A 12,494-nucleotide genomic window follows, 5' to 3' on the forward strand; every position below is an offset into this window, starting at 1 on the left:
GGCGTTTTTGGCTCCATGAGCAGATGTCCTGCGGTGCAGGGCTTTCCTGTGGGCTGTTCCTTCTCAAGAGTTCAGAAGCTGCAGCCTCCATGAGATTTGCTGGCAGTTCTGTCCTAGCCTAAACTCCCACAGAAAATCCCCGGTTGGGAGAACTGGGGCTGAGGGGAGGGGTGTCAGGGACAGGAGTGGAGGCATGATAGCATGTTCCTGCTTTTCAGAGTGGAGTGTGCTCGTATCCGAAGGGAGGGGTGTCACCAACTTGGCCATGACCAGCTGCCATTTTAAGCAGAAACAGATTTGCTGGTATGAATTGTTTTAAAAGAAGCCACGTGGGGGAAAAAAAAAAATCCCAGACCATCTTACTCCACACTCTCCTCCTACCATCCCCAACCCTCTGTCATCAGCAGTTATTTCAGCCCCTCCCTGTTCCCCCCCCACCCTCCCAGCCACCCTGCCTCTCCCCCTCCTCCTCTCCCTCTCCCCCCACCACCCCAGGCCTTTCTAATCCCTCCCAGTCTTCTGTTATTATGAAAGGCTCCATGATGGCACCAAAGGCCAACTTGGGGAGCATTAGTTCTCCTCTTTACCTCTATACATTTTTTTTTTTTTTTTGATCAGTCTCCTTAAACCATCCCAAACAAATGCACAATCTTAACTGAAAAACACCGTGCTTTCTCTGCAGGCAAGGTGTTGAGGGAAGTGCTTCTCAAGTTTCACTGTGCATGTCATCATGTCCAGGGATCTTGGTAAAATGTAGATTGCAATTCAGTAGGTCTGGAGCCGGGTTCCAGGAACCTGCATTTCTAATCAGCTCCCTTGGGATGCCAGGGCTGTTCGCTGGGAGACCTCATTGCCAGTACGGGAGCCCCAGCACCCCACCTCTGCCCCTCCACCAGCCAGCTGAGCCCCTCATTTGTAGAACTTCTGAAGCCTCTAGCGTGGGAGTGTCTAGGGGGTGGGGGAGGGAGGAGAGGGCATGTGGTCCCTTCCTTAACCACCACTCTTACTTTTGCACATCCTTCCTCTGTCTGAACTGTAATTCTCTCTTTTATTTATGTCCCCTTTGCTCTCTGCTCTCTTCCTTTCTCCCCAGGGCCCACCAATATAGCTAGAACACGTGAACCTGATAGTCATTGGGGACTTTGTTCTGTTTTGGTACATTGTGGTTCTCCTGTAAAGGCTGAAGTTTTCTTTCTTAATCCTCACACATCTTTTATCTCTGGTCATTTTCTACTTGATGCTTCTCTTGTAACCCCTGATCATATGCTGCATCAGAGGGGGTGTGGGAAACAGGAATAGTGGGGCCTGAAACCTCACCCCCTGTCTGTCCCCTACAACAGGGCCCCTGGGCTCTGCCAGGAATTGCCAGGAGGCATATTCCTTTCTTGGCCTCGGTTTCTTCACGCATGTATTATGAGGCTGAACTGCAAATAGTTGAAGGGCCTCTAGCTCTCACATTCTTTGATTCAAATTCATTAACAAACATTTTTTAGGTACTTCCTATAAAATCTGAAGTCTTTCCTTCCCATTTGAACTCTACTCCATTCTCCTGCATGTCTTTGGGATGACCATTTACCTTCTTTGGGCTTTAGTGTCCTTGTTTACAGGTGGCTCAGTGGGTAAAGAATCTGCCTGCAGTGCAGGAGATGCAGTAGACACGGGTTCGATCCCTGGGTCTGGAAGATCCCCTGGAGGAGGGCATGGCAACCGACTCTAGTATTCTTGCCTGGAGAATTCCATGGACAGAGAAACCTGGCGGGCTACAGTCTATAGGGCTGCAAAGAGTCTGATACAGCTGGAGCAACTGAGCACACACACATGTCCTTATTTACAAGTTGAAAGATGATGACCGTCAGCCCGTCTGGGCGAGTTAGGACATAAATAGAGCTTTGGATGTAAAGGTGCCTAGCATAGTTCTATCTCAGTCAGCTTAGGCTGCTATAGCAGAGTACCACAGGCTGAATGACTTAAACAAGAGACATTGATTTATCACAGTTCTACAGGCTGGGAAGTCCAAGGTCAAGGTGCAGGCAACTTCAGTTTTTGGTGAGATCTTCTTCCTGGCTTGCAAATGCCTACCATTTCACTGTGTGCCTACATGACTACTTTGTGCAGCGAAAAAGGGAGAGAGAGAAAGGGAGACAGAGAGGGGACGTGCTCTGTCTGGTCTTGTCGTCGTCTTCTTGTAAAGACTTGAATCCTATTATGGGGCTCCACCCTCACTACCTCACCTAAAGCTAACTGTTTCCCAGAGGCCCTGCCATTAGAGCTCAACATATTAATTTTGGGGGAGATCTTTCAGTCCATAACAATAAAGACTAGACAATACGGTTGAACTGATTCACTTGGGAAGAACGAACAGGCCGCCTGCTGTGCCTGTGACCAGTGAAGCTTACCACACTGGTGTAGGGGGAGTCAGACATGGACCTTGCTCTTCAGTCAGCTGGCACAGACATTCTAGATCAAAGGATGAGAGGTGACAGCTAAGAAGCAGGCCAGGGAAAGACGATCCTAGGATCTGAAGAAGAAATAAAGCAGAAGAGTAGGGGCTGAGGGCTAGGGAGGACATAACCTGGATTCCCCAAAGTGAAAATGAAAGTCGCTCAGTCATGTCTGACTCTTTGTGACCCCATGGACTGTATCAGTTCAGTTCAGTTCAGTCGCTCAGTTGTGTCCAACTCTTTGCAACCCCAAGAACCGCAGCATGCCAGGCCTCCCTGTCCATCACCAAGTGCCAGAGTCTACCCAAACCCGTGTCCATTGAGTCGGTGATGCCATCCAACCATCTCATCCTCTGTCGTCCCCTTCTCCTCCTGCCTTCAATCTTTCCCAGCATCAGGGTCTTCTCAAATGAGTCAGCTCTGCATTGGGTGGAGTTTCTGCTTCAACATCAGTCCTTCCAATGAACACCCAGGACTGATCTCCTTTAGGATGGACTGGTTGGATCTCCTTGCAGTCCAAGGGACTCTCAAGAGTCTTCTCCAACACCACAGTTCAAGAGCACCAATTCTTTGGTGCTCAGCTTTCTTTATAGTCCAACTCTCACATCCATACATGACAACTGGAAAAACCATAGCCTTGACTAGATGGACCTTTGTTGACAAAGTAATGTCTCTGCTTTTTAATAAGCTATCTAGGTTAGTCATAACTTAATTCTCCAGGCCAGAATACTGGAGTGGGTATCCTTTCCCTTCTCCATGGGATCTTCCCAACCCAGGGATTGAACCCAGGTCTCCCACATTGCAGGCGGATTCTTTACTAGCTGAGCTACAAGGCAAGCCCAAGAATACTGGAGTGGGTAGCTTCTCCAGGAGATCTTCCTGACCCAGGAATTGAACTGGGGTCTCCTGCATTGCAGGCAGATACTTTACCAACTGAGCTATCAGGGAAGCCCTAAAGTTACTCTTAGAGGTATTTTATTTATTTGTTTTTGGCTGCTCTGGGTCTTCACTGTTGCACAGGCTTTCTCTAGTTGTGGCAAGCAGAGTCTACTCTTTAGTTTCTGTGCACAGGCTTCTCATTTCGACGGCTTCTCTTGTTGTGAAGCGCAAGCTCTAGGTGTGCGTGGGCTTCAGTAGTTCTGGTGCGCAGGCTTAGTTGCTCCATGCCATGTGAGATCTCCCCGGACCAGGATAGCAAAGGTCACCCGTCACTTCTAAAAGCACTTGTATTGGGAGGTGGATTCCCAGCCACTGGACCACCAGGAAAGTCCCCCAAATTACTCTTGATGAATAGGCATTGGCAGGAAGTCCCAGAACATTTTCTGACCCTTCAACACTGAGAGTTAATGTCTACTGGGGGACAGCAGCAAAAGGGCTAAGGGTATGGCATTATTAGTGCCTGATTCAGGAGCTCTGGATAGTAGAGATGTCCGGGACTTCTGATGGGTGGAGGCTGGGGAAGCCCAGAGAGAACTTATTTTACTCTTTAAGAATTTTGACCATTCTAGCTGGGAAACTGGGAAGTGCAAAAGGGGCTGTGCAGAGAAGGGCAGGTGTGATAACAAGGAATTCCGTCCTAAAAACACTAGATGAGGGCAACGACAGAAGTAATGACCCCCCTCCCCAATTAGTGTCATGACAACGTTTTGCAAGAGGATGGAATTCGGTACCCTCCTTAAGTGTCATTTTTTATTAAGATGTCAAGATTCCACGTAGGTGTCATTTAAATAATTTGTTGAAAAAAATACTGTATGCAGATCACTGATCAGTTACAAGTGACTACCCTGTCTTCTGCTTCTGCCGAATTAGTGTCGTGACAGCACAGACAAGTCATGAAACTGACTTCAGAGTTAGTGCTTTTAGAAATGATGGGTGACCTTTGCTATCCCGGTGAGTACTTTCACCACCATTGCTAATGAAAATAAAGTAGTATTGGTAGAATGTTTGCCCAACACCTATAGTCACTGTTCTCCCTTTTTGTGGGTAGAGGGAAGGATGGGGATGACATTTCCAATAAGGGGCCTTTTCCTGTCGCTTTTCTTCACGCATTGTTGACCTCAATAGGAATCTCCAGAAAAGAGACAAGGAGTAAATCTCTGAGTCACTCATTGAAATCCCAGAAGCCTCTCTAGAGACACATCTTGAATCGACGTTCTGGATCAGTTTGTACAGTGCTCTGCAGGCTGACTCTCTCAGGGGCTTCAAGTCACCAAAAGTGACCAGTAAGCTGGCTTTAAACAGGAGACTGACGAAGCTGGGTACCTTATGGGGAGGGCTGGTTCCACGTTCCCAGGAGGGCTTTGGTGCCGCCCCCGCCAGGCCAGTAGGAGGCGCGCGCGCCCCCTGGGGCTTGGAGGGGACGCGGGCCCGGCGCCCGAGTCCCCGCGTGCGCGTGATCGGCGGCGGGGCCGCGCACGCCAGAGCTGGGGAACGGGGCGGGGGGCAACGCGGGGCCATTTCCGGGCGGGGCGGGGAGGGGCGGGGCCGCCGGCGGCCGGATCTTTAATCTCGGCGGCGGCCGGCGAGTCGGTCTCACTGTGAAGAGAGGCAAGGCCGGCTAGAGACTGTCGGGAGGGAAGGAGCGCGGGAGCTGGCTCCCGGCTGAGAAGATTTACTGGGCCCCCGCTGACCCGAGGAAGAAGAGGGGTCCGCGCTGGGGAGGAGGGCTTTGGTTTGGGTTTGGAGAGAGTCGGGACTGAATGGGAGGCGGGTCCTGGCCGGGGCGGAGGAGGAGTGTCGGGACGGCGGGGGGTCCTGATGCGGAGGGGGTGCTGACAGCTGGAAGGGCCGGGCCGGACCGAGGGGCCAGCACCTCGGGGTGGGCTTGGGTTCGGGCTGAGGGTAGGGGCGTAGGCCACCCGAGGTCTTCAGTTGAATGCCAGGTTCGCGCGTGGGTGGGGGAGGCGCCAGGGCCGAGACGGAGCGGGATATGAAACTCCACTCGCGGGCGCGGTAGGAGTGGTCTCGCGGCGGGAAGGTTTGCCGATCCTTCCCCGGCGAGGAAAGGGTTGTGTGGAGGGAGGGATGAAGTCTAGAACGAGGCCAGCTTGTTTCTGAAGAGCGGCCAGTGGAGGCTGGACCCTGGGGCTGGGCTGCCTGGAGCGGCCGCTGGTCCGCCGGGTTAGTTTGAAGTGGGCGGGGCTCCGGGCCTCGAGGCCTGGGTCCGCTGCGGGCTGGGCGTTTCCTTCGTATCTACCTGGGAGGGAATTGCTTTTGTAGAGGGGCTGGCTCTGGTGGCGTTTGGTCAGCGGCGGGAGGGAAGCAGAGTGCCAGCAGGATTCTTAATTCGCTGGGTTGGGGTGCTGGGCTGTAGTGTGAAAGCGCGGAGTGAAAGCTGAGCTCTCCAAGGAGGGAAAAGAACCATTTCTCTGCAGCTCTGGCGAATATAGGCGGGCCAACGGGACAGTTTGTATCGTTAGAAGTAAACAAACCTGGTTCCCTTTTGCAGAGGGGAGACACTGAAAGGACGTCTGTGAGAGGAATATGCCCAGTACAGACCTAATGTCGTTGGTGAGTCCTTTTCCAAATATCTTTCTTGTTGTAAGGCACTTGTCCAGTATGTTTTATTTTTAGTCCAAAGGATGAGTGTGTAGATTTCATCTCTGATGCTTGCCTTTGGTAGCTGAGAATTTCTGCCTCCTTTTATTTTGGATTTAATGATTAGATGGGTGTAAGTGACTGAAATAAATGTATGAATATATATATTTAATGAATATGAAGAATATTTTGCAAAAATCTTGCAGTTGATTTTAATCTCTCCCTTCGTATACTACCAGAACTGTTTAAAAACTTCAATGAAATTTTGTCTGGATCTGCCATATATTAGTTTATAAGTGTTAGTTTCCCAGACTAGAGTTATTCCCTGGAAGGCAGATATCTTGTCTTATTTGTTTAGAGGTGATAAACACTTGTCATGGTGCTCTGTATATAATAAGTTGCTAATTGCTGAATTGAGCTAGTTTGAATTTACTTTCTTCTGTTGTGGTGAGATATTTGGCCTGTTTTGGTAGAGGCTGTTTTTTTCCCTCTCCTCTTGAGATCTTTCTGTGCTGGTTTTTTTTTTTTTTTTTTTTCCCCAGTGAGCAGGGAAAATAGAATTGCCAAATGAGTGTTTACCAAAATGACGTTTTATTCTTGGGACATTTGTGGATTCCATAGAAGTTTTTTATTGACTTTTATTTTTTTCATAGTGAGAGAATTGTGAGGAACCCATGATTTTCAAATAGCAGTGTGTTTAGTTTTTAATAAGTTACGTCTTTGAATCTGATGTCTCTTTGTACAAAGAGACATTGATTTGAAAACATTTCCTTTCCCTCTCTTGATGTCACTATCCCAGAGGGTTGATAGCTGTCACTGGGAAGTTGGCAAAAACTAGTAGTGAGGTTTTTTTTTTTTAATATCCATGGCTGATGTCCTGTAGTGTCAAAATCTCTAAGGTCTGCAGGAGAGGTTGAAAGATCAACCAAGTTGTGGGGAGCAAGGATGACTCTGGAGACATAGACAAGTACTTGGTTTATCCAAGATTCAGATGAAGGGTTCTCCTTAAATAGGTTTTTGTGTTTTTTTTTTGCCTCAAAATTTATACATTGTTAGTAGATAATAAGTTTTGTTTTGTAATATTAAACTCTTATTACAAGAGCAGTTATGTTAGAAGAATTGGAAGCTGTTAATAAAAGGAAGCAGTCCCCAATAATTCTGCTATTCAGAAATAGCCACTGTTAGCACCTTGCAGAATGATCTGCAATAATTGGCAATTTGTTTCTCTTTTATAAATCAGTATGTATATGTAAATTAAGATTCCTATATGTTAGTAGGATATAACTCCATGCCCAGAGATGTGTGTATTACTTCCTGGGCCTGTAGGCTCCCTTTAGCAGTCCGAGCAGTGAGTGCTTTTATTTAGAATATTAACTTTGGAATCAGTTTTGTTTTGAAGTATTTCTCTAGCTATCGCTACTGCTTTTCATTTCCTCGTTTGAAAATCTAGATCTTTATGGGTGTTGCTTTGCTCATTGGTGTAAGGAATTAAATCATATGGATAACAGCTGGCCCTTGAGAATCATCACTCCCTGAAGACACTGTACATGTTGCTTGAGGTGCTCTTGATGGAAGAATTGTCCTTCTTTCTTTGACTGTACTGTGCTAAATTTTAAAGAACCAGTGACCAGGGCTGGGTTTTTAATGAGGATGCTATAAATGTTTGGTCGAGATCTGAATTCAAGGTGTTTCTCTGTAGTTGCTTTGTATTGTGTGATGCATTACACATGTTCTTGGCCCTCTAACTGGAAAGAAAGGACTCTAGTTAATAGAAGATAACCTCAGCATAGGGCAGCATATGGTAGAATTTCAGAATTAGAAACAACCTTGCAAGTTGTATGATGCAACTTCTTACTTTTATTGTACATGCATCCTTTTTAGAGTATCTCTGCTAAATGAATATCTAGTCATCCATCTTTCCTCCTGGGGGAATCAGACAGGCATAAGCTAAGATACAGTAAGAGATGGATTCAGGAGTAATAATGTAAGTCTGATAGCTAACATTTATTAAGCACATATTATGCATTAGGTGCAGAAATAGATATTCTACATACTCATTTAATTTTCCTAAAATTCCTTGAAAAATATGCTGGCATTCTTCTTTTATAGATGAAAAACTAGACTTAGCATATCATAGCAATGAAGTGGTGGAGCTTTATTTTAACCACAGTTGGTCTGTCTTAAAAACCCTCTTTCTTCAGCCATTAAAAAGAATTCATTTGAATCAGTTCTAATGAGATGGATGAAACTGGAGCCTATTATACAGAGTGAAGTAAGCCAGAAAGAAAAACACCAATATAGTATACTAACACATATATATGGAATTTAAAAAGATGGTAATGATAACCCTATATGCAAAACAGAAAAAGAGACACAGATGTACAGAACAGACTTTTAGACTCTGTGGGAGAAGGCGAGGGTGGGATGTTCTGAGAGAACAGCATTGAAACAAGTATACTATCAAGGGTGAAACAGATCACCAGCCCAGGTTGGATGCATGAGACAAGTGCTCAGGGCTGGTGCACTGGGAAGACCCAGAGGGATGGGATGGAGAGGGAGGCAGGAGGGGGGATGGGGATGGGGAACACATGTAAATCCATGGCTGATTCATGTCAGTGTATGGCAAAAACCACTACAATATTGTAAAGTAATTAGCCTCCAACTAATGAAAATAAATGGAAAAAAAAAACCCTCTTTCTTGTCTACTTTGTGAAGCTACCTCTAAGTTGTCTTCATGGAAAGGCACAGAAGTTACTGAACTTTGTGGCTGTTGAGAGCAGGTTTGTGTGGAGGAGGAGTGAAATAGTACTGCCCTCTAAGGGGGCACTTTGGAAGAGTGGTGGAGGGTGCTTTTGGCTTCTGATCTAGTCTTGTCTGAACATACATGTTTTATTATACAGATCTTCATGTTTGTTTTCTCTTACATTGCAGTTGGGGCATTATCTTGAAATTTTTAAAAGTTATGTCTCTAGATATAATGTTATATTCTTTGAATTTCATTTCATAATAAAGGGCATTATGAAATATAGAAAAGGGCATTGGGTCTGATATGGTTGAAAACTACTGTGTGGAGGGCGGTAAAACTCAAAGGTGAACTGGAATCCATGTGTAACAAACCTAGGATTCCAGATGAAAACTCCTGGGCTGTCAGCCCTCATTGGTTTCCTGCCCTTAATTTTGTCCTCATTTGATTAAGGTGATATGCCTGCCTTTTTTCCATTTGCTCATTTATGCCATGGACTGTAATACTTTCCACTTATGTCTCAGAGAGAATAAAATGAATGAGTGGATTCATTCATCTGAGAATTGCAGTGCTTTCAGAGGGAATTCGAGTCTGGAAATCTTTTAGCAATCTCTCTCCATTTTAGCAACCATTCTTTTTATCCATATTTTCCTCCTTCCTAGTGCTCAGGGGCTAGATCACTTTGAGATTTGCAAAATACTCCTAGATTTTAAGAAAAAAATACTTTGTAAAGCTAAGTCTACCTTTTAGACCTGTCTAAAGGGGTGGTGCAGTGTTACTGTATGAACTGTGGTAGGCTGGGTGGGGTTTGAGTGATAGGTGTTTATCTAGGGTTGAGGTTCTCAACCAGGAGCAGTTTTTGCTCCCCTCCCCACCATGACCCATGGACATTTGGCAATGTCTAGAGACATTTTTAAGGGCTTCCCTGCTGGCTCAGCGGTTAAGAATCCACCTGCAATGCAGGAGTTGCAGGTTCAACCCTTGGGTCAGAAATATCTCGTGGAGTAGGAAATGGCAACCTGTTCAGTATTCTTGCCTAAAGAATCCCATGGACAGAGGGGCCTGGAGGGCTACAGTCCATAGGGTTGCAAAGAGCCGGACACGACTAAGGTGAGTGAGCATAAGCACAGTGATAGTTGGGTTATTTTGCCCATGTGTCAAGCTCTACTACTTTGGAATATACATAGGAGAGCTTAATTTTCTGAAGCATGGTAAAATTTCTAAGAAATGCTGTCTTTTACTACATTTCTGCAACACTGTTTTCTTGATTTGGAAGCAGTAAACCTGTCTCAGTTTTGTTTTTCAGGTTCAAAAATCAAATCTTACCAGATCTTAGAGCTTTATCTTTGACCCTTGAATCCTTTTCAGGGATGCTTTCTTAATGACTCTCTAATGGAGTTTAAGCAGTAAACTGAAAGATGGACATTAAAAGCTCATTTCTGTTATTTGAGTCTGATGTCTTATTTGTAGGCTTGTCTAGGAGAGAGGGAGGACAGGCAGGACACTAGAAATTTTGTTAACAGTTTGAGTGGCCATTATAGGATGAGCACTGGTTTTGGTGGTGTTCTAATTTTGTAAATAAAGCAAAATATAATAACAAGTATGATAATTTCACCAGTTTTGGTGTGAAGGATGAGCCATTGTAGGATGAGCACTGGTTTTGGCATTGTTCTAATTTTGTAAATAAAGGAAAATATAGTAACAAGTATGATAATTTCTCCAGGTTTTGGTGTGAAGGAAAGGGAAGTTATAAATAGATAATCCCTAAATCTCTGGCTTGACTTTGCAGTCTGTGTGTCAGGAATTTTTAGTAATATATAGTTTCCTAATTAGGTTTTGCACAATCTAGTGTTACATGCAGTTTGTTTGCATTGGTGGCAGAAATGGGAATCAGCTTGGGATTGAGACCTTTCCATAGGGAACTGATTTGCAGTGAATCAGTCCACATGTGGAAACACACAGAAAGCAATTACTGAGGAAAAACCATGTTAAGGGGTAAGGGGAGAGAAAGGAGCCATTCAGTGGGGGGAAGATGGAACAGTGCAGGCTGAAAATAATTTGTTGGGTCTGTCAGTTATCTCCTGGTGCCCTCCAACAGTGTGAGTGCCCAGAGTTAGGGAACACCCAGCGGGGTTGGTGTTAAGAGCCATTAGCTGTCTTAGGCCTGAAAGGGCAAGAGAGGGACTTGAAAGAGAGAGTAAGCTGTGGGAATGCAGCCGTTTCCGACCAGTGGCCTAGCAGGAGGGGATCCAGGGAAATAAACACCTCAGATGTTCTGCTGGAGGTTTTCATCATCAAACCCAACTGGCACCCAGAGGACATGGGGACCTGGGTGATTGAATTGAGAGAATAGCCCCATGAGGCACGTAACATAGTTGGCAAAGGTTGGGTAGAGGATCAGGATACCCAGTATGCGGAAATCAAGGTCAAGTTAGTTTTTGTTTTTTTTCCCCTTAATTTATTTTTGTCTGTGCTGGGTCTTCATTGCTCTAGTTGGGGCAGCCAGGGGCTGCTCTCTGGTTGTGGTGCTCAAGCCTCTCATTGCAGTGGCTTCTCTTGTTGTGGAGCATGGGCTCTAGGGCATGTGGTATGCAGGCTTAGTTGCTCCTGGCATGTGGGATCTTCCCGGATCAGGGGTCAAACCTGTGTCTCCTGCATTGGCAAGTGGATTCTCTACCACTGAGCCACCAGGGAAACCCTCAGGTTAGTTTTGAAAGGTACAGTGAGAAGACAGTGTTTGAGCAGAGTCTTGAAGAATGCAGGTCAGGGAACATTATAGAAAAGAAATGTTCTTGTTTATAACAGAAGCATAGATTCAGAAGCACAGTTTGTTTTCATAGTAGCCTTAGAATCTTAATTGCCAGAGGGCCTTTAGAAGTCCTTCATTGCCACTTACCTTGCCATGTGGGAAGCCCTTCTAGGATGCCTGGCCAGGAGAGGGTGCAGAAGACTTTCTCAGGGAGTCCTTTCCATTGTCGGACAGCTTTAATTGTTATAAAGTTTTTTATTTGTCCAAATCACAGAATGTATCAGGGTTAGGTTTGGCTGAATATAAGAGAAAAATCTAAAGTATCAGAGATTTTTAAATAGAAGTAAATTTTTCTAGAGTAAGAGAATTTCCAAGTAGACAGTTGATGACTATAACCATCATTCCTAATTCTTTGAGGAAGTTCCACTGATCAGAATGCATCCCTTTTGGGTCAGAACAGCTGCTTTGAGCTTGAGCTGTCAGGTTCGCGTTTCATTTGGCAGGAAGAGGAAAGGGAAGGAGAAGAGCTTGCCTGCATTCTTAATTTATTATACAAACAAACTTGTATAAAGCCTGTGAAAGTATTAGTCACTCAGTTGTGTTCTACTCTTTGCGACCCTGTGGACTGTAGCTCTCTAGGCTCCTCTTTCCATAGGATTCTCCTGGCAAGAATACTGGAGTGGGTTGCCATCTCTTCCTCCAGGGGAATCTTCTTGATCCAGGGATCAAACCTGGATCCTCCTGCATTGCAGGCAGATTCTTTACCGTCTGAGCCACCAGGGAAGCCCCAATAAAGCACTTATCCTCATTTTAAAGAATAATAATAAAGGAAACAATCATGTATCTACCACCTGGGTTAAGAAATAGAATATTTACCCCCAACCCCATGTTCCCCAACCTGGTAACATCTCCTTCCCTTTCTTCTAGGGATACTACTCTACTATCCTGATTTTGGAGAATAGTTATTCCCTTGCTGTTTAAGAAAAAAAATTGTGTTACCACCTATTTGTGCATCCCTAATTTT

The 12,494-nt window shown here is 45.4% G+C and overlaps 1 protein-coding gene and 1 non-coding gene across 6 annotated transcripts in view; one reads left to right on the plus strand and one right to left on the minus strand.

The window, feature by feature from the left end:
• SGPL1 (sphingosine-1-phosphate lyase 1) overlaps positions 1 to 12,494 on the plus strand; it is a 75,256-nt gene that overhangs the window by 13,881 nt on the left and 48,881 nt on the right. Inside the window, exons 2-3 of one of the 5 annotated variants that reach the window (XM_043926592.1) lie at positions 4,506 to 4,663; positions 5,890 to 5,951. The exons of 1 other annotated variant lie outside the window; for it this stretch is intronic. In XM_043926592.1, the coding sequence (XP_043782527.1) occupies positions 5,925 to 5,951 (27 nt within the window). In that variant the 5' untranslated portion in view covers positions 4,506 to 4,663; positions 5,890 to 5,924. Of the gene's footprint in view, positions 1 to 4,505; positions 4,664 to 4,924; positions 5,088 to 5,465; positions 5,562 to 5,889; positions 5,952 to 12,494 lie in introns of those variants that run through there. 3 more of the 5 variants (XM_043926593.1, XM_043926590.1, XM_043926594.1) reach the window with 3 other exon arrangements.
• On the minus strand, positions 3,317 to 3,389 carry TRNAC-GCA. Its single transcript has one exon. It is a non-coding gene; the product is annotated as a tRNA-Cys (tRNA).

The sequence above is a fragment of the Cervus elaphus genome, chromosome 15 (genome assembly GCF_910594005.1).
Source record: "Cervus elaphus chromosome 15, mCerEla1.1, whole genome shotgun sequence".
Taxonomy (NCBI): domain Eukaryota; kingdom Metazoa; phylum Chordata; class Mammalia; order Artiodactyla; family Cervidae; genus Cervus; species Cervus elaphus.